Here is a 27676-nt window from a genome sequence, read left to right on the forward strand (position 1 = left end):
CCTGACTTTGTCCATTCCTTTACCCACGCACAATCAAACAAAGTAGTAATATATGCTCAAAGAGTGGATCTCACCGAATTAATCTAAAAAACAATAACACATGTTAATTATAGAGAAAAACATGTTGGTCCAAGCATTTGTTAATCTTCAAAAAGTTGACCGTATACACTTACATTCTAATATTTTCTATATAAATAGCACTCCTCATCTTTTGGCAGAATAAATCAAGCAAAGCAAAAATAGAAAAAGATAATAACTGCGGGGGCAACAAGCTTTCTCAAGCAGATGTAGATTACATAAAAAAGAAAAAAAATAGAAGAAAAAAAGGAAATACATATACATAAATATAGTATAATTACTAAAAATATATGAAAAGTAGCTAGAAAACAGTAAAGGAGATTACTGTAAGAGACTCTATATCGAAGAAATTTCTTTAGTTTTGATTTTAGTTTTAGTTGCGAATAAAAGAAAATATAGTTAAAAAAGATGACAGTTGGTAGTTTTGAAGTTGGTGGAGCAAGTGCGGGAAACTATGAAGGCCGTGTTACGCTCTTCGTCGTCATTACCTGTTTGGTTGCTGCTTCAGGTGGTCTTATTTTTGGTTATGACATTGGTATCTCAGGTTCGTATTTTCTGTTGCCTACCTACTCAAAATATGTATTTATGGATTTCCATTTTCAACTACTTAATTAGATGTTCAAATAATTTTGTATTAATTAACGTGCAGGAGGAGTAACATCCATGGACGAGTTCTTGGAGAAATTCTTTCCATCGGTGTACGCAAAGGAAAAGAACGCATCTGGCCATGAGAGTCAGTACTGTAAATTCGAGAATCACTTATTGACTCTCTTCACATCATCATTGTACCTGGCGGCGCTCATAGCCTCCTTCTTTGCATCAGCCACCACCCAAAAGTTCGGAAGAAAGATCTCAATGACCACTGGCGGTTTTATCTTCCTAGTCGGTGCAATTCTCAATGGTGCTGCGGTGAATGTTGAAATGCTCATCATCGGCCGCTTGCTCCTTGGTGTTGGCATCGGCTACGCTAATCAATCCGTCCCAGTCTACCTCTCTGAAATGGCTCCTCCTAAGCTAAGAGGTGCACTCAACATCGGGTTTCAGATGGCCACCACAATCGGCATATTCGCCGCCAATTTGATCAACTACTTCACCGCTTCAATGCCGGCAAATGGGTGGAGAGTGTCGCTTGGTTTGGCTGCCGTCCCTGCTTTGATGATGACAGTTGGAGCAGTTTTCCTCCCCGACACACCCAACTCCATGATCGAGAGAGGGCAGAAGGATGAAGCAAGAGAGATGCTCAAGAAAATTCGTGGCACTGAAAATGTGGAACAAGAGTTCACTGATCTGTTGGAAGCGAGTGAGGCATCGAAAAGGGTGGAGTATCCATGGAAGAAGATCATGGAGCCGCAGTACAGACCACAACTGATCATCACATGTTTGATCCCAATGTTCCAGCAGTTGACCGGGATCAACGTCATCATGTTCTATGCACCGGTGCTTTTCAAGACACTTGGATTCGGAAACAACGCTTCGCTTATGTCAGCAGTCGTCAGCGGCCTCGTCAACGTCTTCGCCACTTTCGTCTCCATTTTCACGGTCGATAAATTTGGGAGAAGGGCTTTGTTCCTCGAAGGCGGTATTCAGATGATCATTTGCCAGATCAGCGTTGGAGTGCTTATATACAAGGTGTTCGGAGTTGCGGGAGTTGGTTCTTTCAGCAAGGAAATGGGCAATTTGGCTTTGGCTTTGATCTGCATATACGTGGCGGCGTTTGCTTGGTCTTGGGGACCTTTGGGATGGTTGGTACCTAGTGAGATTCACCCGTTGGAGACACGATCCGCTGGACAGTCCATTAACGTGTCGGTGAATATGTTCTTCACTTTCATCATCGGACAACTTTTTTTGTCGGCGCTTTGTCATTTGAAGTTTGGACTGTTCTTCTTCTTTGCTGGGTGGGTTGTTATTATGACGGCATTTGTATACTTCTTTGTGCCAGAAACGAAGAATATGCCGATTGAGGAGATGAACAGAGTCTGGAAGGCTCACTGGTTCTGGGGATCATACATCCCCGATGATGCTGTTGGTCTCCAACACCACAAGAGTGTTGCTGTCTAGACTTTTTGATCAATTTCTTTCTTTTTATATTTCCGTTTTTTATAAAAATCATGCAACATAATTCTTCTGTATATTGCTCTTGTTTAATAAGGTCGGGTTTTATTTGTTTTGTTTGGAAGAGGATCTTAATAATGTTTTTTTGTATTCGGATTTTGTTTAATGATATGTTGGATTTGTCAATTGGAATGTTTTGCTTGTGACTTTTTTTTTTTTTGAAGAGTATTTATTTGGTTGTATTTTAAATGGCAATAATGGTCGATGAATATGTATTTTATCTGACCGACTTGAAACGTAAACAAATTATTATGAAAATATTTTGAGAATTCATTGTTTATTTATAATTTAACACTTAAGAAATGTGATCTGGTTTTTAAAATGGTCTATTAGCGAGACCCTTATCTTAATAGAATTAGACCTACTTTGTTATTTGAATCGTCGCTCTAGCCTCTCTGTGAGGGACGGATATAAGGGCGTCGGCGTCGGAGGAGGCGACGGTGGAGGAGCGTAGACAACGGCGGTGATGGTGGAGGAGAGGAAAAAGAAAGAGTAGGGAGAGAGGTAGAGAGATATCGAAAGTGAGAGAACGAGAGATGGTGAAGCCCTAATTGGGTTTGACATTTTATATAGTATAAGGGTATTTAGGTTTATTATAAATTTATGGGTTATGTTAAGTTAAAATACTATACGAAGGGTATCACAAAATGAGAAAAATAGCTAGGGTTGTATTATTGACAAATGTGTTTTGAGGTGGGTCTCCCTAATTAACCCTTTTTAAAATTAGGGTCTATTACAAATAAGCTCATCATGAACTACTTATTCATAAATGACTACAATATCCTTCACATTTTAATATTTTCCAATTTAATTATTTAATTCAATGTAATCTCAATTTGACCCTAAATTTCACTAATTATTTAATTTTGATCCATAACCCAATTTTGACTACAATTTTGCCTGTCGCCGCTGTTCACCGCCAGTATCCGGTGTTGACTTTATTTTTATTATTTTTTTTTTCTGTCTTCTTTTTTCCGCCAGTTTCCGGTGTCCCGTTTTTTGATTAATTTTTTTTCCTATAATTTTTATCCGTATTTTTTTTACACATGTCGTTGAACGTTGACTTTAATTGTACTATCATTAAGAGTAATTATATTAATGAAAATTTGTTTGGGGGTTCTCTTTACTTTCCCCTTTAAGAAATTTAGAAACTGATGCTAAATCCCACATTATTTTTACCAAATCATGTACATAACTAAACATATTTCTCTCCTCAATACTTCTCTTCTCCTTTCCCACCCCTATTCTTTTACCCTAAGTTTTTTTCACAAAATCAAATACTAAAAACATCCATAGCATTCCATGTTCGATTTGACAAAAATCTTTTAATGTTCAAACTAAAATAAAGTTGGAATTTGAGAAAAATATTCGAATCGATATGAATTTGAATAATTAAAAATACTTAACGAAATTGAATAAATATTAAAAAAAAAAAAACGGAACTAATTTTTTTTATGATTATTCACGTAAAGAAATAATAAATTTTGAGGGAATTGGATAAAATCATTTTAGAGAGAAGTTAGAGTATTTGAGAGGCGGGTTTTCTCTCTGTATGAGAGGCGGGATTATAGCTTTCGAATTCAGGGTTATTCACCAGTTTCGGAACCGTGTTAATTCTCATGACACTTAACATCTTTTGATTTTGGTTTTCTTAATTATTTCCTGCAAATTTGATCGTGTGTTTTCTACCTTTTGTTTGACGTTCTTTTTGTCGTATTTTTTTAGATTGTTAGGGTTTTATTGAGTTTTCTCGGGTTATCTTTTTATATTTTGTTTGCCGCCCATATTTTCAGATCTTCATTCTGAGTATTCTTCTGCTTGTTTACTCTCGCGTCGGTGGCTCCGGGTCTCATCAATCTCTCTCTCTCTCTCTGATTGGGAAGGGACTCACAAATGGTCTCGAAACAACTTTCAGGTTACGAACATAGGAGGAAGGAATTACCCTCTCGAGAACTATGAGCTGTATTTTCTGGAATTGTCAAGGGCTTGGGGGCGCCTTGACGATTCATGTGATCGGTGATTTACTCCGAAGGTTCAACCCCAGCTTAGTGTTCCTATCCGAAACGAAAGCAACACAAGTTCTGATAGAAAAAATAAAGAGACGATGGAATCTTTTTGGCTTGGCAGTGGACAAGGTTGGCAAATCCGGCGGGCTAGCACTATTGTTAAGTGTATATTTATACACTTAATTGTACCTTTTAATTGGAGCTTTTGATGTGTTTTTACAATAATTGGTGCTTAATATGGCTATTATTTGTATTTTAGGTGCAAATTGAAGAATTGGCAACTTTTGGGGTGAAAACTGCAAATTCAGAGAAAAAGTGGGCCAAAAGTGAAAAATCAGAAATCTGGAGAATCAAAGACCGCACGGCCGTGCGGATTTTAGTTCAAAATCTCACACGGCCGTCCGGATGGGCGTGATGGCGCAGTGAAGGAATTTTAATTACACAAGGAAACCCGCCCTATTATAGTTTTGCACCCTATTTAAAGGCCACAAGCACACAATTAGGATTATCTTTTACCTTTTATCGTTATTATTAGTTTTTAGTTTTTTTATCTTTTCTACACGCAATCAAGGAGCAAGAGAACGAAGACGAAGACTTGACGATTTTTCATCCTAGTTTTCCTTTTTCCTTTTCTTTTCTAAATTTATGAATTCTCGTATTTTTCTTATGCTTTTCGTTACGAACATGAGTAGCTAAGTTTTTATTCTAGGATTTTATTGGAACCCTATGTGGTGATTCGAACCTATTTTTCTACTTTTATGCAAGTTTAATTCTTCGATTATTTCTTCTATCTTGAGTTTATTTAGTGCATGAGCGTAGCTAACTTATGTTGCTATTTGTTATTGTTAGAATTGATTGACAGATCGTTTTAATAATTAGAACAGGGATAGGAGAGCCTTCGAGTAGTTTTTCACCGAATGCGTGTGTTGATTGCATGTATTATCGTAGACATACAGATAATACCTTAGGTAGCCGTTTGCGAGACTTGATATTTAATGCTTTATTTATACTAGGTTTGCATAGACATATAGTGAATCTTTTATGAATAATAGGTTTATAGCGCAGCGACAGCTGGTTATGAATAATTTCGTGTCTTGGGTTAATAATCGGGAATCGTAACTTGCATGATAGGAAATTAATTGGGTGGAGAATTATAGCATAGGGGGAAGATAAAATCCTAGATCCGTTTATTATTGATCTTTTTCTCGTGATTACTTGTGTTCTTAATTAGTTTAATTTATTTAGTTAATTAATTTGACAACCCTGCGTAGGCTGGATAAAAATCACAATTGTTAGGATTTGGTACTTAGGATTAAATAATTTACGTATTCCCTGTGGGATCGACATCCGACTCTCACGAGTCTACTTTACTACTTGTTTGCGATACGTACACTTGCGTGTTGGTATTTAGCACCCAACAAGTTTTTGGCGCCGTTGCCGGGGAATACGGCTAAATTGTTTATTTATCCTAATATTAAATTTAAACAATTTTTCTTACTTCAGCCATTTTTTTTTATTTTATTTAATTATTTAATTTTTATTTTTTTTTAGGTACTTTTTATGCGAAGAGGACACGACACGAGGCTGCTACCTCTTGATCCCGAAATTGAGCGAACGTTTAGGCAAGCCAGGAGAAATCAACGGTTAGCTCAAAACACTCCGGCAACGATGGAAGACGAGAATAATCGTGGAGAAGGTGACCAAAGGCGCCCACCGAATTTGGCGAGAGAAATCGTCAACGAGCAAGAGCAACGCCAACTAATCAATCCACCGCCTCGCCAACGAGCACTGCATGAGTACACCGTCCCGACACTTAATGGGTTCCAATCAAGCATCCAGCAACCCCCCATTGAAGCCAATAACTTCGAGATTCGAGCGGGACTCCTCACGATGCTCCAAAACAATGGTCTTTTCAGCGGATTGGCTCATGAAGATCCACATCTTCACTTGGTCAACTTTCTCGAAACGTGTGACTCGCATAAGATGAACGGAGTAACACCCGAAGCACTGCAACTCCGCCTGTTCAAGCATTCCCTACAAGGCGCAGCCCGAGAATGGTTGCAAACTCGTGCACCACACTCCATATCGTCGTGGGCCCAGCTAGCTCAACTTTTCATGAACACATACAACTCCCCAACAAAAACTGAGAGAATCCGGCGAGAAATTCAAAACTTCATACAAGAAGCCGGTGAAGCGTTATTCGAGACGTGGGAGCGGTTCAAGCAGCTAGTAAGGAGGTGCCCAAATCACGGGCTTCAAGAGTGGCGCCAACTGCAAATATTTTACGATGGATTGCAAGACAACTCGAGGACCGTGCTCGACTCTGCTGCTGGAGGTATGTTCATGAGTTTGACTTACGATGAAGCATACGAGCTTTTGGAGCGAATCGCTAGAAATAAATACATGCGGGCATCGGACCGGTCGAATAGCGGAGCAGTCAAGACGGGCGGAATTTTGGAATTAGACGGAGTCACTGCAATCACAGCCCAATTGGAGAAGCTATCGAAGCAAGTAGCGGCTTTGCAGACTCAGCAAGTCCATGCAGTCCAAGTTCCCGACCAGCGCGTAGAAGAAACGGAGTCTCTGAATTATGTGCATGACACCAACCGACAACAGAGGAACCCGTACTCCAACACGTACAATCCGGGATGGAAGGATCACCCTAACTTTGGGTGGGGAGGAAATCAGCAAGGGCAAAGGCAAGCACCACCTCAAGGCCAACCGCCTAATTATTCACGACCAGCTCCCGGATTTCAAAATCCGCCCCAAGCTCAACCTCAAGGAGGAGATCTCGCAAACATATTGGCGCAATTTATGACAACCACCCAAGCCTCCATCCGGAATTTGGAAACACAAATGGGTCAACTTGCAACCCAACTAACCTCGAGGCCATCGGGAGCACTGCCATCAAACACGGAAGATCCTCGGAAGAACAACATCGAACAGTGCAACGCTGTAAGTTTAAGGAACGGGAGACAATTGGAGGAGGCCCCACGAAAGGAGAAGCAAAACACGGTAATCGAGGAGCCGAATGTGATTGAGGAAAAAGAAGCAACTCGCAAGGAACCGCCATCTCCCACAGTGATCTCACGAGTCCCTCAAGTCCCATATCCTCAAAAGCTTCAAAAGAAGAAACTCGATGCCGAGCACCAAGGATTCTTGGACAAGCTGAAGGAAATCCACATCAACATTCCGTTTATCGAAGCCATTCAAAAGATGCCAAAGTGGGTGAAATTCCTCAAGGAGCTCGTGACAAAGAGGAATAAATTGCAAGGGAACGAGATCATCCAACTCACGGAGCAATGCAGTGAAATTCTTGTACGACCCCTTCCACAAAAACTCGGCGATCCAGGTAAGTTCACTATCCCTTGCACTATTGGAGGTAAAAATTTTAGGTCACTCATTGATTTAGGTGCTAGCATTAATCTTATGCCTTATTCCACTTACAAAAATCTTGGGTTAGGTGAGATTGAACCAACGGCTATAACTCTTCAATTAGCCGATAGGTCTTTAGTTTACCCAAAAGGTATTTTAGAGAATGTGCTAGTAAAAGTGAACAAATTTATCTTCCCTGTTGATTTCGTTATACTTGACATAGATGAAGATAGGGAGATACCTCTTATTTTAGGGAGACCGTTTTTAGCCACGTCAAAAACTCTAATTGATTGTGCTAGTGGTGATCTTTCAATGACGGTGCATGATCAAACGGTCAAATTTAACGTTTTTAGCACTAATAAAAATCCAAGTGATGATAATGATTGTTATGCTATAGATCTTGTGGATTTTACAAATCATGACGATTTTGACGCTTTGATCTTAGACCGTGGGAAAGGATTTTTGAGTGCAGGAGATGGTGGCGGAAAAGATAGTCGGACGGAGCAAGTTTATTGTGCGAGCTCAATTTCAACTCCGCCAAGGGACAGTCAAACGAGTCGGGGTGATAATAATGATAAACGTGCGAGGTGGATGTGGCCTCCTAAAGAACCAAACGAGCATTATTGGGGCGAGGAATTCAATCGCCAAGTGGCTTCGGTCACGTTAGCTTGATCAAAGAAGCAGACAAAGTCCGGCTGAAGACTGTAAACTTAGCGCTTCTCGGGAGGCAACCCGAGCTTTCGTTTTTTTTATTTATTTTATGTTATTTTAAATTTTTAGTTTTGCTTTTATTTTATTTTATTTTTCAAAAAAAAAAAAAAAAAAAAAAAAAAAAAAAAAAAAAAAAAAAGTTTCAGGGGCACTAATAAGAAGTTTTTATTTTGCAGGGATCTAAATGCAATTATTCACACGGCCGTGCAAGAAAAAGGGAAGAAATTCACACGGCCGTGTGAATTTCGGGGATGCTACTGTATAAATTCCGGAAATGGGACGGCCGTGCGGATTTTTCCCTTAAAAATCGCACGGCCGTCCAAAAATTGAAACAACTACTGCCCAAATATGCAAAATGGCACGGCCGTGCCGATTTAAGGCCAAAATTCCGCACGGCCGTGCGGAAAAAAAAAAAAAAAAAAAAAAAAAAAAAATTAAAAAAAAATAAATAAAATTCGGGCATATTAAATAGGGGTTTTCCAAACCCCAATTTTCACAATTCCAATCCCCACTTCTCTCCTAATTCGAACCCTAAACCCCTCTTTTCAAAATTTTCGACTTTCTTGAACAATTTCACCGAAAATTCACCAACTACACACATATTGTTGCTTATCTCGGTTGTTTGTTGCTGATTTGTGCAGGGAGGGTTCAAGAAAGGTACAAATTTCTCCAAAAATCCATTCAATCAAGAACGCCCACAAGGTGTTCGACGAATTGCCCAAGTCAAGTTTGGGGGAAATTTTGCACATCAATCCACTCCTAATCCCTTCTACACACATTCTCAAGTAGTGGGGAAACGAGGACGTGACGGGGAGGGCACCTCACAAGGCGAAGGCACTTCAAAGAGCAAAGGGAAGGGCAAGAAAACCGATCAAATTCCAACAACCCGACGATGGTCCCGACGCTTAAAAACAGGTGTTTTCTATCCTTAAACTCCGGGCGAATCACATTGAGGGCAATGTGAATTTTAAGTTTGGGGGTGGTTAACTACTTGTTTTCATTTATGTGCGCTTTATTTGTGTTTTATTATTTTTATTTTTCATGCGTTAGTTTTTGTTTTAGTTGCCGTTTTATTATTTTCGTTTTTATTAAAAAAAAAAAAAATAAAAAAAAAATTGATGCATCGATGAATTATGATGATGGGAGATGGTCAATGTTTGATGATGAAATTGCTTGTTTTATGTTGATAAGGAGTATGTATTTGTTTAGCTTTCGATTCAACGGAACGTAGAAGTGAATTATTGCTAGGAATCACACCTTGTGCATTGCTTTGGTTGAATGTTTTGCATTTTAAATTTGGAATTTATTTGTGCTCAATCATGCTTTGTTCGGTTTTAAATCTCACCTTATGACATTTATGATACGAAGTGTTGATAATAAGTGATTTGGGATATGATTTGGGCCTTCTTTGAACCGTTTGAGCCTTTCAAGCCTACCCTTTTTGTCAATTTATCCTTAGAACCTTGATTTGAGCCTCGGAGAAAAGGTGTTCTTTCTTTTAGCCAATTAGTAGAAGGTAGAAAAGTGGAGATTTTTGAATAATTATCCCTTGGTGGTCGGTCGAAAAATTCTTATAAGATCTTTCTTCTTCTTCTAAAAAAAAAAAAAAAAAAGAAAAAAAAAAAAAAAAAAAATAAAAAAAAAAAAATAAAAAAAAAAAAATAAAAAAAAAAGAGAAAAAGAAAAAGGATAGATATATATGTGCATCTTCATATATATATATATATCTAAATCCTTCGATATGCAAAAAAAAAAAAAAAAAAAAAAAAAAAAAAAAAAAAAAAAGAAGAAGAATAGATTAGAAGGGAGAAATAAGGACTAGTTGTTGAGTTGTGTTGAAAACTCGATCCATTGCCTCAAGGCAAAAGTGTTGACGTGTGAATTTTGGAGAATCGAGTTTATTTAAGTCCCTAGAGGTGAATTCATTGTTTCAAACGCCTATCTTTCAAATTTTGGCGTAATCACCTCAATTCAAGAAAATTAGCCACACATTCCCATATTACCTACCTCGGACCAAAGAGCCTAACAATTGAAAGCCACAAAGCCCCAATGATCCCAATAGCTTATTGTTCAATATTAGTTGAGTAAAATAATTTGGTGAGTATTTGGAGTCAAATATATGCATGTAAGTATAAATTCTTTCTATCTTTAACTTGCAAATATTGGATACTTGAAGCAATTGTATGACTTGTGGTTTTTGGTAATAGTGAGTGACTAAGTGCCGTTGAATGTTAAGCTTGCGAATACCTATGAATTGTCATGATAATTGCAAGTTCTGAAAACGCGAAGTTGACCAATCGATCTATGTAATGAGATGTATGGTTTTGTTTTGTGTTATTAATTTAATTTTACTTGAGGACAAGCAAAAGTTCAAGTTTGGGGGTGTGTTAAGTGTATATTTATACACTTAATTGTACCTTTTAATTGGAGCTTTTGATGTGTTTTTACGATAATTGGTGCTTAATATGGCTATTATTTGTATTTTAGGTGCAAATTGAAGAATTGGCAACTTTTGGGGTGAAAACTGCAAATTCAGAGAAAAAGTGGGCCAAAAGTGAAAAATCAGAAATCTGGAGAATCAAAGACCGCACGGCCGTGCGGATTTTAGTTCAAAATCTCACACGGCCGTCCGGATGGGCGTGATGGCGCAGTGAAGGAATTTTAATTACACAAGGAAACCCGCCCTATTATAGTTTTGCACCCTATTTAAAGGCCACAAGCACACAATTAGGATTATCTTTTACCTTTTATCGTTATTATTAGTTTTTAGTTTTTTTATCTTTTCTACACGCAATCAAGGAGCAAGAGAACGAAGACGAAGACTTGACGATTTTTCATCCTAGTTTTCCTTTTTCCTTTTCTTTTCTAAATTTATGAATTCTCGTATTTTTCTTATGCTTTTCGTTACGAACATGAGTAGCTAAGTTTTTATTCTAGGATTTTATTGGAACCCTATGTGGTGATTCGAACCTATTTTTCTACTTTTATGCAAGTTTAATTCTTCGATTATTTCTTCTATCTTGAGTTTATTTAGTGCATGAGCGTAGCTAACTTATGTTGCTATTTGTTATTGTTAGAATTGATTGACAGATCGTTTTAATAATTAGAACAGGGATAGGAGAGCCTTCGAGTAGTTTTTCACCGAATGCGTGTGTTGATTGCATGTATTATCGTAGACATACAGATAATACCTTAGGTAGCCGTTTGCGAGACTTGATATTTAATGCTTTATTTATACTAGGTTTGCATAGACATATAGTGAATCTTTTATGAATAATAGGTTTATAGCGCAGCGACAGCTGGTTATGAATAATTTCGTGTCTTGGGTTAATAATCGGGAATCGTAACTTGCATGATAGGAAATTAATTGGGTGGAGAATTATAGCATAGGGGGAAGATAAAATCCTAGATCCGTTTATTATTGATCTTTTTCTCGTGATTACTTGTGTTCTTAATTAGTTTAATTTATTTAGTTAATTAATTTGACAACCCTGCGTAGGCTGGATAAAAATCACAATTGTTAGGATTTGGTACTTAGGATTAAATAATTTACGTATTCCCTGTGGGATCGACATCCGACTCTCACGAGTCTACTTTACTACTTGTTTGCGATACGTACACTTGCGTGTTGGTATTTAGCACCCAACAACTATTCTGGAAAAAGGAAATACATGTGGACCTTATTAGTTTTTCTTCCCATCATATTGATGTTGAGGTCCGCTCGCAACACAATAATTTGATTTGGAGGTGCACAGGGTTTTATGGCTACCCGGAGCATGAGAACAAACCGAAATCTTGGGATCTGTTGAGAACTCTCCATCCTCACAGGAGTTTGCTGTGGATGATAGGTGGCGACTTTAACGAGATATTAAGCAACTCGGAGAATGAGGGGGGACTTGCGCGACTGCCCTATCAGATAGAGGCTTTCCGTGAGATCCTTGATGTTTGCAACTTATCGGATATTGGTTACGAGGGTTATCCATTTACGTGGACTAATAAGCGAGAGCATCCTAACACCATCAGAAGTCGGCTGGATCGTGCTTGTGCTAACTATGAGTGGATTTCTATTTTCCCGGATGCAAAGGCACTTCACTTACCATTCCTTGGGTCCGATCATATCCCTATCATGGTTGCACTACAGAGAGAACCGAGAGTTAATAAACGCAAACTTTGTAGACCATTTAGATTTGAAGCAATGTGGATTGGACGGGGTGAGTGTGAGGATATTATCCGACAGACGTGGGGAGAGAACGTCACATCCGAGCCTATGGAGGACCTCATTTGGAAGAGGAATGAATGAAGAATAGCCCTCACTAAGTGGAGTAAGTCCACTCTTCAGCAACCTCAAAGACAGATTGAGACTTTACATAAGAAAATCCATTACTTGAACAGTGAAATACAAACTGAGGTTGTTCGGGCTGAATTGAGGGTCGTTAGGGAAAAATTGGAGCATTTATATGAGAAAAACGATGTTTATTGGCGTCAAAGGAGCAAAGTTCAATGGATGAAAGAAGGAGACCATAATACAAAGTTTTTTCATGCAAAGGCTTCCTCTCGTAATCGTGTAAACAGAGTAGATCAATTAAAAGATATGAATGGGAACTGGAAGGTGAATGAGGAAGACATCGAAAAAATTATTGCTGAATACTTTGCTCATATTTTCAAGTCTACCAATCCGAGTGAGAGGGAGATTGATGAGGTTTTGGAGCATTTTGAGCCGAGAGTTACGAGCGAAGCGAATCAGATGTTATCCATGCCTTTCACTGCTGATGAGGTAACCCGTGCTATTTCTCAAATGGCCCCTTTAAAATCTCCTGGCCCGGATGGCCTTCCTGTTATCTTTTATACTAAATATTGGCATATCTTAGGGTCTAATGTTATTTCTTGCGTGTTAGAATTTCTTAATAATAAGAGACTCCCTTATGCCCTTAATTTCACCTACATTGTTCTTATCCCTAAGGTGAAAAAACCGGAAAAAATGACAGAGTATAGACCTATCAGTCTATGCAATGTGATTTATAAATTCGGATCAAAGGCTATTGCTAATCGTCTCAAACCGATTCTTTGTGATATTATTTCACCTACCCAATCTGCTTTTGTTCCCAAACGTCTTATCACCGATAATGTTCTCGTTGCTTACGAGATCAATCACTTCATTAAGTCCAACTCTAGTAATCGAAATAATTATATGGCAGTCAAGTTAGACATTAGTAAAGCATACGATCAGATTGAATGGTTATTTTTGAGAAAAATTCTTTGTCGTTTGGGTTTTTTGCCTGGGTTTGTTGATCTTATTATGTTGTGTATCTCTTCTGTCTTGTACTCATTTCTCTTTAATGGTTCACAATTTGGCTCGCTTCGTCCATCTAGAGGTATTCGGCAAGGCGACCCTTTGTCCCCATATATGTTTATATGTTGTGTAGAAGCTTTAATTACTATGGTTCATAAGGCAGTCAATGAAGGTAACTTTCATGGAATTAAAATTGCTCCATCAGCTCCCACAATTTCCAATTTGTGCTTCGCGGACGACACTCTTCTGTTTTGTAAAGCTTCTGAAGCCGATGCGATTACTATGAAAAACATTCTTGATCAATACGCAAGGATTTCGGGACAAGAGATTAATTTTGAAAAGACTAATGTGAGTTTTTGTCCAACAACTTCCGCGGCTTTGAAGGAGAGTATTTGCAATATTTTGGGTTTCCAAGTGGTGGATCGACATGAAAGATACTTAGGTATGCCTCTCTCGATGGGGCGAACAAGAAAAAAAATTTTTAGTTTTCTTCGAGATCGTATTTGGGCACGTATTAAAGGATGGGGCGAGAAACAACTCTCAAATTCCGGAAAAGAGGTTCTTATTAAGGCTGTTTTGCAAGCCATTCCGTCATATATGATGAGTTGCTTTATGTTACCGGTGGGTCTCATTAATGATCTGGAATCGGCTATCCGAAGGTTTTGGTGGGGAAATGGAAATGACAGGAAGATGTCGTGGTTAGCGTGGAATAGAATGTGCATGTCGAAAGCTGATGGTGGTCTTGGATTTCGGGATTTGCGTAGTTTCAATATAGCATTATTAGCCAAACAAACCTGGAGAATTTTAAATTACCCTGACCTTCTATTATCCAAAATTCTGAAAGCTCATTATTTCTCCAATGGTGAAGTTCTCACGGCTGAATTAGGTTCGCGGCCTTCAGCGACTTGGCGGAGTTTAGTTAAGGCACGATCTCATCTGCTCAAAGGTTTAAGAAAGAGAATTGGTGATGGCTCAAGCACATCTATCTGGGCGGACCCATGGCTCGGTGACGATGGAAATTTCAAAGTTATTACTCGAAGACCTCTGCACTCGTTTTTCCCAGATAGAGTCGAAGATTTAATTGACCAGACTTCAAAGTCTTGGGATATCTCGATTATTAATGAGCAGTTTTGGCTAGTGGATCGAGAACGTATTCTGGCTATACCGATTGGAAGTTCATATGCATCGGACAAATGGATTTGTCACTACACGAAGGACGGAAAATTTACGGTTAAGTTGTGTTATCAACTCGCCCTAGTAACAACACACAGCTATCATGCTAATAGGGGTCTACTGTCTAGCGAAGGAATCGTCGAGTGGATTATCAAGCCGAAGATGGAGGAGCATATGGCATTTGGCACTTCCCCCGAAAATTCGTATGTTTCTTTGGAGGGCCTGTTCTGATATACTCCCCACACAAGCCGAGCTGTTTAGAAGAAAGATTGCCACCTCTCCAATGTGCAACCATTGCGGGAGAGAGTGGGAGACACCTATGCACGTCTTTCTCCGTTGTCGAGGAATGGAAAAAATATGGAAGTCACACCGTTTTGGCATTATAGGGCAGCCAAAACCAGTGTCTATGTGGGATTGGATAATTCAATTGCAGCAACAGTTAACAGAGGATTCCTTTCTCTTGGCGGTCGTCGTAGTGTGGAAAGCTTGGGAGTCAAGAAATCGAGAGATGCATGGAGAGCAAGGGATGGCGACGGACGAGTTTATTAGCTGGGGTCTGACTTTTCTCAATTTGTATCAACAAGCACAACTTCCTCGTACTCCCATACATCAACGCGCTCATCAAACGGAGTGGAAACCGCCTCGAGAAGGAATAATTAAACTGAATTTTGATGCAGCTCTTCCAGCTGGTACAAACCATTATTCGGTGGCTGTGATAGCTCGAGATTGGCAGGGTCACTGTATCTTTTGGGCAGCTAGAAGCTTTAGAGGCCGACCAAGGGCAGTCGATTGTGAAGCTCATGCTGCACTATTCGCATTGACTAGAGCCAAAGAGGAAAGTTGGCCATCAATTATTCAGGAAGGAGATTGCCTCAAAGTTGTCGAAGCTCTTCGAGGAGAGGATGCTCAATCATGTTCGTTTGGCGCTTATGTCGAAGATTGCTGGTGTGTGGCTAAATTTTTTGAAAGTTGTGTCTTTAATTTTATTAAACGTTCGGGAAATATTTTAGCTCATCTTATAGCTAAAAATTATGGTGACTCTTGTAACGAAGGTTATAATCTTCCTTCCGATTTGGCAAGGTATGCCTAAATAAAGTTAATTTTTCCTAAAAAAAAAAAAGAAATAGAATTTTTTTTCTTTTTAATTTATGTGTGGGATTTAGTAAATTTTAGTGTGGGATTTAGCATGCCCCATTTAGAAATTAATTAAAATATATATATTTGTATATATAAAGACTAGTATTCACCCGTGCGATGCACGGGGCGACATATTTCTAACTGAAAATACATGTCTCAAAAACAAATTTACGCATATATCAATTATCACGGTCACCGAATTTAAGTACATAACGTAATCGACCAACAATAATAAAAATATGTTATAAGTGTCATGTTCTTCATAGTTATGATATAAGAATACTATTAAATAGTAATATATCGTCAAAACTAAATCTTAAAGATAATAAGAATTGCACCGAGCACCCTAGGGAAATGACTGAAAATAATATCGCACCGGGGAAAATATATAGATAAGAAACACCTGCTAAAGAATAAGTTCTTTAAAAATAAAATAAAAAACATGTTACATGAATAAATGATAAATATGAAAATATTTTCTACCTTCAAATTCGATGAAATACTTCCTTGTACACAACATTTCTAGTAACATTGGTGAGTTCACCCGAATCCGACTTGATGAATATCTTAATGCCACCTCTGCTCTTAACTCTGGACACTGCAACATATAGTTGACCATGGCTGAAGACAGGCCTAGGAAGATACTGTAACAACAAATTCTTATCTCCGATATAAACAAACAAGAAAAATTGAACAAAGATGATTTTATTGAATTAAAATAAATAAATTGCGGGTTACAATCTCTATTTCAATCCTCTGATTCTTCTCTCTAGAATAATATTAATTATATTTGTTTGACTTTGAATTTCGGAGTCGGGTCGTTGACTTGATCTTCTCCGGATTTGATTTTGGATTTGAATAACGTTTTCCAAGGGTCTTGCGACTTGAATCTCGGATCGAACGTTGAACTTTGACTGAATTTGACTTGAAGATCTTGAAATTCTTGATGGATTTGGCCCTTCAATCTTCCAATGATCTTGACTTGAATTGATTAACGTTAATCCGAAGGTTTGGCACCGTTATCTCGGATCGAACGCCGGAATTGATGAAGAACGCCTTGAATTTGCTTAAGAACACCTTGAATTTGACGAAGAACACTTTGAATGTAGAGAGAGAATCTTACCTCCTACGAATTCTTCTTCCTTGCTTCTTGAATTGTAGAGAGAATTTTGCTCCTACGGTTTTGCTCCTTCAGTTGTCTCTTGAATTGTGTAGAGAGGGTCCCTATTTATAGTGGTAGAATAAGAGTCCTACTTAAAGTCTACTTGATGACGTGGCGCGATTTGACTGGCTCTCTTTAAATTGATATTTATCTCTTATAACTTGGAAGAGAAGAAATAATCCTATTGGCCAATAATTAATTGATAATTATCTCCATAACTTATTTTGTAAGATAAATTATAATTTAATTTAGACACAATTTAATTGGCTAATTTAATTAACCAATTAATTAATTTTATGCGTCTACAAATCCCCCCTCGAGACTTGTTCACGGACAATGCATCTTGGAGTGGATGAGTCTCGATTATTGCTCAACTTTGATTGCAGCTTGATCTAGCAAAGAACATATATCTTTTGAAATCATGACTGAACTTAGAGAGATTCTAAGTTGCCTACGTACCCTATAAAGGGATCAAGTCATAACGTAGTTCAAAGGAAAAAAGATAGAATTTTTTTTTTTTTTTTTTTAGGAAAGGACTGAACTTAGAGAATATCTAAGCTGCCTACGTACCCCGAGTGGGATCAAGTCATAACGTAGTTCAAAGAAAAAAAGATAGATTTTTTTTTTTTTTTTTTTTTTTTTTTTTTAAGCCGTGCACAGTTTCAACTCATGCGGGCCAGGAGCCTTCTCCTCCGCTTCATGCATAGTACCGCTTCAAGAACTTTCCATTTATCGGACCAATTCTTAAGCCATCTTCGGCAACCAACTTGTACGCTCCATTTGTGTATGCTTCTTTGACGACATAAGGACCATCCCACTTTGAAGTAAATTTATTCCCCGTTTTGTGAGTGACGATGATGGGCCTCCTTACGGCAAGTACCAAATCTCCAACTTGAAACGATCTTGGCCGCACCTTCTTGTTAAACGCCCTAGAAAGACGAGCTTGGTAGCATTCAATACTTTGTTGTGCCTCTAATCTTTTCTCGTCAAGAGCTTCCAATTCTGCAAGACGCAAACGGGCATTTTCTTCTTGAGTGAGTTCTTCTTGTATAGCTATCCTCAATGATGGAATTTGTTTTTCAAGAGGTAAGACTGCTTCCACACCGTACACCAACGCATATGGAGTGGCTTGAGTAGGTGTTCTATACGTTGTTCTATAAGCCCATAAAGCTTCTCCCATCCTCTCGTGCCAATCACGTTTTGACTTGGCGATCACTTTCTTCAGCAAATTACATAAAGTCATGTTGAAGGCCTCGGCGAGTCCATTGGCGGCAGCGTTGTACATTGAAGACTTTCTTTGCTTGAAGCCAAACTTTTCACAAAGTTTATCTATCACACCATTGCAGAATGGCTTTCCGTTGTCTGTGATCATATATCGAGGAACTCCGTAACGGTAGATGGTATTGATGCGGATGAAATCGGCAACGTTCTCCTTCTTTACTTCTCGAAGAGGCACTGCTTCAGCCCATTTGGAAAAGTAGTCTGTTGCTGCCAAGATATAGAGATGTCCGGCGGAAGACTTTGTCATAGGTCCAACCACATCCAAACCCCAAGCATCAAAGGGCCATGAGGCAACAGTAGGGTGTAATGGCTCCGGCGGTTGATGAATAAAGTTTGCATGAAATTGACAAGGTTGACATTTTTGGGCATACTCCATGCAATCCTTTACCATAGATGGCAAATAATAACCCATTCTTTTTATTCGGAATGTAATTTGGGTCCTGACTGATGGGCGCCGCAAATTCCGGAATGAGCTTCTTCTATGGCTTGAACGGCTTCGTCATCACCTAAACATCTCAAGAAAACTCCATCAAATGAACGTCTGTAAAGTGTATCTTTATAGTAGATGAAACGAGCCGCACGACGTCGAATATCAACCCTTTGACGTGGATCATTAGGCAACTTTTCATACTTCAAGTAATCCACAAATGATTGACGCCAGTCTTCTTTCTCGATTTCAAACACGTAAACCACTCGAGTTTCGTCTTCTTCAATTTCTCCATGTTCAAAGATTGGTGGTACGACCCACCTCTTGAAAATTGATATATGAGCTCCGTCTTCGGGCATGGCTAAAGTAGAAGCAAGTTTTGCCAATGCATCCGCTTGTTTGTTATCCTTTCTAGGCACATGTTCTATCGTCACATCACCAAGGTATCCGATAAGTCTTTTAGCGTAATCCACATAAGGGAGTAAATCGAGCTTCTTCACTTCGTATGATCCGAGTATCTGATTGATCACCAACTTGGAGTCTCCATATACTTCCAAATTTAGTTGCTTTATATCAACTGCCATTTCTAGCCCAAGGATAAGAGCTTGATATTCAGCAACATTGTTGGAGCAATTTTGTGTTAAGGTAAAAGAGTGAGGCAACACTTCGCCGTTGGATGTGACGAATACTACTCCGGCGCCCGCTCCTTCTCTGTGAGAAGCTCCATCAAAATACATCTTCCAAGGAGGACTAGCTTCAATCACAAGAACATCTTCATCGGGTAGATCATCGGATAACTCCCACTCTGCAGGGATAGGGTGATCCGCCAAGAAATCGGCTAGAACTTGTCCTTTCACAGCCTTTTGTGGAATATATGTTATGTCAAACTGCTGCAATTACAGGTACCACCTTGCAAGTCTGTCGGATAGGACGGGTTTTGACATGACGTACTTTAGAGGATTCATCCTTGAGATTAGGCGGACAACATGAGCTTGAAAATAATGCTTCAACTTTTGAATTGCAAAAATGAGCGCTAAGCATGTCTTTTCGATTGGCGAATAGTTCAACTCATTTGGTGTCATTGTTCTACTCAAGTAGTATAAGGCGCTCTCTTTTCCATCATCATTCTCCTGTGCTAGTAAAGCTCCGACAGATCGTTCTTGAGCAGCAATATAGAGTATTAACGACCGTCCGGGCACTGGTGCAATCAACACAGGAGGCTTCGTTAGATACGATTTTATGCTTTCGAAGGCACTAGTGCAAGCTTCATCCCATTCAAAGGGAACATCTTTCTTCATAAGTCGGCTGAATGGTTGACATCGACCTGCTAAGTTTGAAATGAACCTTCTTAGATATGCCAACTTTCCTTGCAAACTTTTGAGCTCATGAATGTTCCTAGGCTCGCGAATCATTAAAATTGCATCAATCTTGGCTTGTTCGATTTCTATGCCTTGGTGACGAACTACGAATCCAAGAAACTTCCTCGAAGTAACACCAAATGCACATTTCAACGGATTCATCTTCAATTGGTACCTTCTCAAGCGCTCGAAGACTTTTCTCAAATTTTGGAGATGATCTTCCCTTCTTTTGGATTTAACCACCAAGTCATCCACATAACATTCAACATCTTTATGGAGCATGTCATCAAATATCTTCTGCATGGCTCTTTGGTATGTAGCACCGGCATTTTTCAAGCCAAACGGCATCACTTTATAGCAATAGATGCCCTTAGGTGTGCGAAAGGCTGTTAATTCTTCGTCTTTCGGCGCCATTCGTATTTGATTGTATCCGGACGACCCATCCATAAATGATAATGCTTCGTGGCCTGTAGTAGCATCGATCATTAGTTCGGCTATTGGCATTGGAAAGTCGTCCTTAGGGCATGCTTCGTTCAAATCTCTAAAGTCAACACACACACGAATTTGTCCATTCTTCTTTCTAACAGGGACGATACTTGAAATCCATGTTGGGTACTTGACTTCTCGAATGAAACCAACCTCAATAAGTTTGTTCACTTCAGCCTCAATTGCAGGGACTAATTCAGGCCTAAATCTACGTTGGCCTTGCTTCACAGGGCGAGCTCCTTTCTTCACGGAGAGATGATGTATTGCCACTTTTGGGTCCAATCCGGGCATTTCTTTATAAGACCATGCAAACACATCCTTGAACTCGTGCAACAATTTAATATAAGTCTCCTCTTCGTTGACGGTGAGTAAAGCGCTAATGTAGATTGGTCGAGGATTCTCCGCATCTCCTAAATTAATTTCCTTTAACTCATCGATGGTGGCTTTGACTCCTTCTTCAAGCTCGGGTGGAGCAGTTTCAGCGTCTTCTTCCTCAGTCACGTCTATTTCACTTAAAGTGATATGATACGATGATGCCACACTTTCTCTGTCATCTTCCTCGTCCTCTTGGATTTTTGTAAAGACGATAGTTCGCATTTTAGCCTTCAACTCTTCGCCACATGATATGGTCAAATAAGTACGCCGTTTCATGCGAGATGGAATCGAACTTCGAATCCTTCATGTTTTGGTGACTTTCGTATTAGAAACACCCAAATCTTGCTTGTTGCTTCTATTATGCCCCCACTTTCTAAGTGGTCCCAGCCTATGAAAGACGGATGGCGTAAGTCTATCCAACCCTCGTTTGCCACCTTTTCCATGCCCCCACTCTCTAAGTGGTCCAAGTCTATCAAAGACCGATGGCGCGAGTCTATCGAAGACAGATGGTGTAAGCCTATCAAAGACGGATGTTCTTCTCACTTTTGTCCCACTTTCAAGAAAATCGTCTGTTGATGAGAATTCGTCTTCGATTATGTAATTACTGGTAGCTCTATTGATAGCAATACGAATTGGCTTTTGAGGAACAAATCCAAGACCAACTCGAGGACTTTGAATAGCATGTCCTTTTTCTTTCAACATTATTTGAGTAGTATTGAGGCCATGCACCTTTTCGCCAACAACTTCGGCAGGAAGCCTTCCAAGCGTAGAATCTTCATGTGGGTTAAAACCAGCTTTCACTAAGAGTTTATAAGCATTTGGGCCAAAGCATTTTGTCATTTGGGACTCGGAGAATTCTTCGCATTCCTCTTGGGTTTCTTCGGTGGGATGAACAAATCCTTTAGGTGGTTGAGAAGTTGATCGCTTCTCGTCAATTGGTGTTAAGGGAAACATCAAATCTTTCAAAGCCTCACACACTAAAGGAGCCTTGTCTTGATTATTTCTTCGCTTTGGTTCTTCAACTGGTAGAATTTCTTTGGCCTTTACTGTCTTCTCATCATCAAGATAGTACTTAGCATCGGCAAAGTGGGCTTCTGCCTCGGTGAACGGTTTATCATCGGCGAGTATTATTTTAACTACTCCGTCTCGACAATACTTGAAACATTGGTGCCAAGAAGAAGGAACCACACTATTCTCATGTATCCAAGGTCGCCCGAGAAGCATACGGTATGAGGTTCTTGCATCAATGACATGGAACAGTGCGGTGGACAACATATCATCCATTAACAACTCTATCCTTATGATACCAAGGGCCCTTTGTCCTTCTTGATTAAATCCTTGGATCATCAAGCGACTAGTTTTGAGTTCCTCCGTGGAGATTCCCAATTCCTTTAAAGTCTGCAACGGCAAAATATTGACTGAAGAACCTCCATCGATTAAAATCCTATTCACCTTCTGCTCACGAGCGTAGCCGGCAACAAACAATGGCCTATTGTGTGGTTTGGAACCAAGAAGCAAATCTTCATCAGCGAAAGTCATTGTTGACATGCATTTACCAATCACGGTACAAACTTCATTTGAAGACGGAGTTGTTCCACTAGCAGCGATCTCCTTTTCAATTATCGCGTTGCATGAGATGTTGATACAATCATCATCTCCTCTGTGTACGTTTGTTGTCGTCATGTCAAGGGACTCAAAAGTGGTGACGACAAAATTTGTAGTGGCGCTGATCTCTTCAAGTGATATCTTCCCTTGGCGAGCTAGCTGCATAACTTTATCTTTGAATACGAAGCAATCATGAATTGGGTGCCCTACCAACCGATGATACTTGCAGTATTTTGGGTCATCGGTCTTGTTAGCTTCTTCGGGGCGCTTCATTTCAGGCAATTCGATAAGTTTTAAACCTAGCAAATCGTCAAATATTCCAGCCACATCGGTGTCGAGGAATGGATATTCCCTTGCTTGCATTTCTTTTAGAGTAAGTCTTCTTCTTTCTTGGGAAAAATCTTGTTTTTCCTCATTGTTTCCGTTCGCTTTTCCTTGAAATTTGATAGGGGTTGCATTCACTGCCAAAGATTCTTTGCTTGAGGTCTTAGAGAAAACTCTACCCCCCTTCCGAAAGTCTTGTTTTTCTTTGGACTGTCGAGGCTCTTGAACTGGTGGTCCCTCAACTCCACTAGCCATAATGCTCAACTCCATGTCGTGCGCTCTAGTGGCCAACTCTTCAAAACTCTTAGGTTGAATCCCTTGTAGGATATATCGGAGTCCCCACTGCATTCCTTGAATGCACATCTCGATAGCTGAAGCCTCTGACAATCGGTCCTTGCAATTCAGGCTTAAATTCCTCCAACGGTTAATATAGTCAATGACGGCCTCTTCTTTCCACTGGCGAGAGTTCGTGAGCTTGATCATGCTCACTATTCTTCCGGTGCTGTAGAAGCGATTCAAAAATTCTTGTTCCATCTGACTCCAACTGTCAATTGAGTTCGGTTCTAGGTCCGTATACCAATCGAAAGCATTCCCCTTCAATGATCGGACGAATTGTTTAACGAGATAGTCTCCGAAAGTCCCGGCGTTGTTACAAGTTTCAACAAAATGTGCCACATGCTGTTTTGTGTTACCCTTGCCATCAAATTGCTGAAATTTCGGGGGTTGGTAACCAATTGGCATCTTCAAGTCGTCTACTCTTAGAGTGTATGGCTTGGTATATGTTGACGACGATGTTGAACCCTCATTGAATTTGTATTTGATAGTCCCCATGATGAACTCCTTCAATTGGTCTATAGGAATCAACCCCTCTGACGAAATCTGGAATTCTTCAGCCGGGCTCTTCTCCCTTTCGATTGGATGTCGCCTTGCAGAAGTTTCAGCTTCGGTGTGATTTTCGCCTTGTTTTCCCATCTCGTGACTACCGTCAACCTTGTTCCGCAACATTGCGATTTGGGAGTCTTGTTCTTGAATGTGCTTTGTTAACCCTTCAATGGCCTTGGTCAAGATCGCCATCTGCTCCTCCATGGTCGTAGCATGTGTCGTCATGACGGGAGCCACCTCAGAGTAGTTTGATGTTGAAAGGGACGTGGATGATGAAGCTTCTCCTCTAGATCCTTCCACGCCTCCACCTATGTTGACGAGAGGTGACGAGCCTTTTTCGATGATTTGGGGTGTTGAGCTAGTCTCGGAGGATGTCTGCAGCTTCTTAGCCATACTCCTTGTAACTACGCCTATGCTTGATGAATTTGAAGTAGCAGCCTTCATCGTGAACGTAGAACAACTACTAGGATCTTCGAGAGAGAGAAGAGATGAGAGGTAGAGATGTCCCACCGGGCGTGCCAAAATTTGTAACAACAAATTCTTATCTGCGATATAAACAAACAAGAAAAATTGAACAAAGATGATTTTATTGAATTAAAATAAATAAATTGCGGGTTACAATCTCTATTTCAATCCTCTGATTCTTCTCTCTAGAATAATATTAATTATATTTGTTTGACTTTGAATTTCGGAGTCGGGTCGTTGACTTGATCTTCTCCGGATTTGATTTTGGATTTGAATAACGTTTTCCAAGGGTCTTGCGACTTGAATCTCGGATCGAACGTTGAACTTTGACTGAATTTGACTTGAAGATCTTGAAATTCTTGATGGATTTGGCCCTTCAATCTTCCAATGATCTTGACTTGAATTGATTAACGTTAATCCGAAGGTTTGGCACCGTTATCTCGGATCGAACGCCGGAATTGATGAAGAACGCCTTGAATTTGCTTAAGAACACCTTGAATTTGACGAAGAACACTTTGAATGTAGAGAGAGAATCTTACCTCCTACGAATTCTTCTTCCTTGCTTCTTGAATTGTAGAGAGAAATTTTCTCCTACGGTTTTTCTTCTTCTTGAGTTGTCTCTTGAATTGTGTAGAGAGGGTCCCTATTTATAGTGGTAGAATAAGAGTCCTACTTAAAGTCTACTTGATGACGTGGCGCGATTTGATTGGCTCTCTTTAAATTGATATTTATCTCTTATAACTTGGAAGAGAAGAAATAATCCTATTGGCCAATAATTAATTGATAATTATCTCCATAACTTATTTTGTAAGATAAATTATAATTTAATTTAGACACAATTTAATTGGCTAATTTAATTAACCAATTAATTAATTTTATGCGTCTACAAATGCCCCCTCGAGACTTGTTCACGGACAATGCATCTTGGAGTGGATGAGTCTCGATTATTGCTCAACTTTGATTGCAGCTTGATCTAGCAAAAAACATATATCTTTTGAAATCATGACTGAACTTAGAGAGATTCTAAGTTGCCTACGTACCCTATAAAGGGATCAAGTCATAACATAGTTCAAAATATATCCTTTTGAGGGATGTCGTGCACAGTTTATACTCATGTGGACAAGGAGAAACATTTGCAGTTTCAGCTCGTAGTGAAGGAGCATTTGACTTGAATTTGTAGATAGTTTATGCTCGTATCAAGGAGGCTTGACTTGATTTGGACATATAGATAGTTTATGCTCGTATCGAGGAGCCTTGACTTGATTTGGATATGTAGATAGTTTATGCTCGTATCCAGGAGCCTTGACTTGATTTGGATATATAGATAGTTTATGCTCGTATCAAGGAGCCTTGACTTGATTTGGATATATAGATAGTTTATGCTCGTATCGAGAAGCCTTGACTTGACTTGGATATATAGATAGTTTATGCTCGTATCAAGGAGCTTTGATTTGATTTGAACTTGTAGACATTTTAAACTCGTGTCAAGGAGTACTTCATTTGATTTGGACATGTAGACCTTTTAAACTCGTGTCATGGACTGTCTGATTTGGACATGTAGACCTTTTAAACTCGTGTCAAGGAGTGCTTGATTTGGACATGTAGACCTTTTAAACTCGTGTCAAGGAGTGCTTCACGTGATTTGAACTTGTAGACCTTTTAAACTCGTGTCAAGGAGTGTTTCATTTGATTTGGACTTGTAGACCTTTTAAACTCGTGTCAAGGAGTGCTTCATTTGATTTGACTTGTCATATTGCATAGGGTGTTGCTTCTTCAAAAGACTTGCCCCCATCTTCATGATTTTCTTGTTCTTCTTCAAGATGCACTTCTTTGAGCTGGTACGGCTTTTGCAATGGTGATTCTTCAATTTGATTTGCAAGTATGCTCAACTCCATATCATGTGCTCGAGTGGCCAACTCTTCAAAACTTTTAGGTTGAATTACTTGAAGGATATATCGGAGTCCCCATTGCATTCCTTGGATGCACAGTTCAATAGCTGATGTCTCAGACAGTCGATCCTTGCAATTGAGACTCATATTTCTCCAACGTTTGATGTAGTCGATGACAAGTTCCTTCTTCCATTGGCGGGAATTGGTGAGCTCAATCATGCTGACTGTTCTTCGAGTGCTGTAAAAGCGGTTGAGAAATTCTTCCTCCAAGTGCTTCCAACTATCAATGGAGTTTGCCCCCAAATCAATGTACCAATCAAAAGCGTTGTTTTTGAGCGATCGGACGAATTGCTTAACGAGGTGATCTCCGTACGTCCCGACATCATTGCAAGTCTCGACAAAGTGTGCCACATGTTGCTTGGGGTTGCCTTTGCCGTCAAATTGTTGAAACTTTGGAGGTATATAGCCCATTGGCATCCTTAGATCATCAATCCTTTGCGTGTATGGCTTGACATAGGTTGATGGAGACTTCGAGCTTCCTTCCAACTTGTCTTTGATGGTTCCACTGATCAGCGTCATCACTTGATCTACATGAATCATCCCTTCTGGAGAAACTTGAAGTTCTTGAGCTGGAGCCTTCTCGTTTTCAACTGGTTGTTGCTTTGTGGATGTCTCGACTTCGTCTTGAACCTCTATCTGATTCTCCACAGCTTGACTAGCATCGGCTTTGTCCATCTTGTTGATCAACTCGGCAATTTGAGAATCTCGTTGTTGAACATGCTTTGCGAGTCCCTCAATGGCCTTTGTCAAACTTGCAATTTGCTCCTCCATGGTTGTAGAGTTTGTTGTCATGACGGATGCCACCTCTGAGTAGCTTGATGCTGAACAAGGCGTGGGCTGTGAAATCTCTCGTTTTGAACCTTCCACGTATGCGCTTGTGTTGACAAGAGGTGGTAAGCCTTTCTGAATGGTTTGAGGTGTCGAGTTAGTCTCGGAGGATGCTTGCAGCTTCTTAGCCATACTCCTTGTACCAAAGCCCACACTTGATGAATCCGAAGAAACAATCTTCATTGTGAACGTAGAGCAGTCACTGCAACACTTCGAGGATCTTCGAGAGAGAGAAGAGATGAGAGGTAGAGATGTCCCACCGGGCGTGCCAAAATTTGTAACAACAAATTCTTATCTGCGATATAAACAAACAAGAAAAATTGAACAAAGATGATTTTATTGAATTAAAATAAATAAATTGCGGGTTACAATCTCTATTTTAATCCTCTGATTCTTCTCTCTAGAACAATATATAGTTGACTTGAATTTTCGGAGTCGAGTCGTTGACTTGATCTTCTCCGGATTTGATTTTGGATTTGAATAACGTTTTCCGAGGGTCTTGCGACTTGAATCTCGGATCGAAACGCTGAACTTTGACGGGTTTTGACTTGAAGATCTTGGAGTTCTTGATGGATTTGACCCTTCAATCTTGATTTGCTGAACTTTGACGGGTTTTGACTTGAAGATCTTGGAGTTCTTGATGGATTTGACC

General features: G+C 39.6%; 3 protein-coding genes across 3 annotated transcripts; 2 read left to right on the forward strand and 1 right to left on the reverse strand.

Annotated features, from left to right (window-relative positions):
- The first annotated feature begins 217 nt into the window (after nucleotides 1-217).
- Nucleotides 218-2316, forward strand: LOC105955749 (sugar transport protein 10). Its single transcript, XM_012979541.2, has 2 exons — nucleotides 218-622; nucleotides 728-2316. Exons 1-2 carry the CDS (start codon nucleotides 487-489, stop codon nucleotides 2134-2136), a joined length of 1545 nt encoding a protein of 514 aa, XP_012834995.1. The 5' UTR covers nucleotides 218-486; the 3' UTR covers nucleotides 2137-2316.
- Nucleotides 2317-15151: 12835 nt separating this feature from the next.
- On the forward strand, nucleotides 15152-15804 carry LOC105955733 (uncharacterized). The gene is made up of 2 exons (XM_012979526.2): nucleotides 15152-15690; nucleotides 15798-15804. Exons 1-2 carry the CDS (start codon nucleotides 15152-15154, stop codon nucleotides 15802-15804), a joined length of 546 nt encoding a protein of 181 aa, XP_012834980.2.
- A 5470-nt stretch (nucleotides 15805-21274) lies between these two features.
- Nucleotides 21275-26988, reverse strand: LOC148766458 (uncharacterized). The gene is made up of 2 exons (XM_088827292.1): nucleotides 26752-26988; nucleotides 21275-23779 (listed from the first exon to the last, which is right to left on the reverse strand). The coding sequence occupies exons 1-2, from the start codon at nucleotides 26986-26988 to the stop codon at nucleotides 21275-21277; spliced, it is 2742 nt and encodes a 913-aa protein (XP_088683418.1).
- Between the last annotated feature and the right edge of the window lie 688 nt (nucleotides 26989-27676).

Source organism: Erythranthe guttata, chromosome 12, assembly GCF_056151865.1.
Source record: "Erythranthe guttata isolate IM_541 chromosome 12, IM_541, whole genome shotgun sequence".
Taxonomy (NCBI): Eukaryota; Viridiplantae; Streptophyta; class Magnoliopsida; order Lamiales; family Phrymaceae; genus Erythranthe; species Erythranthe guttata.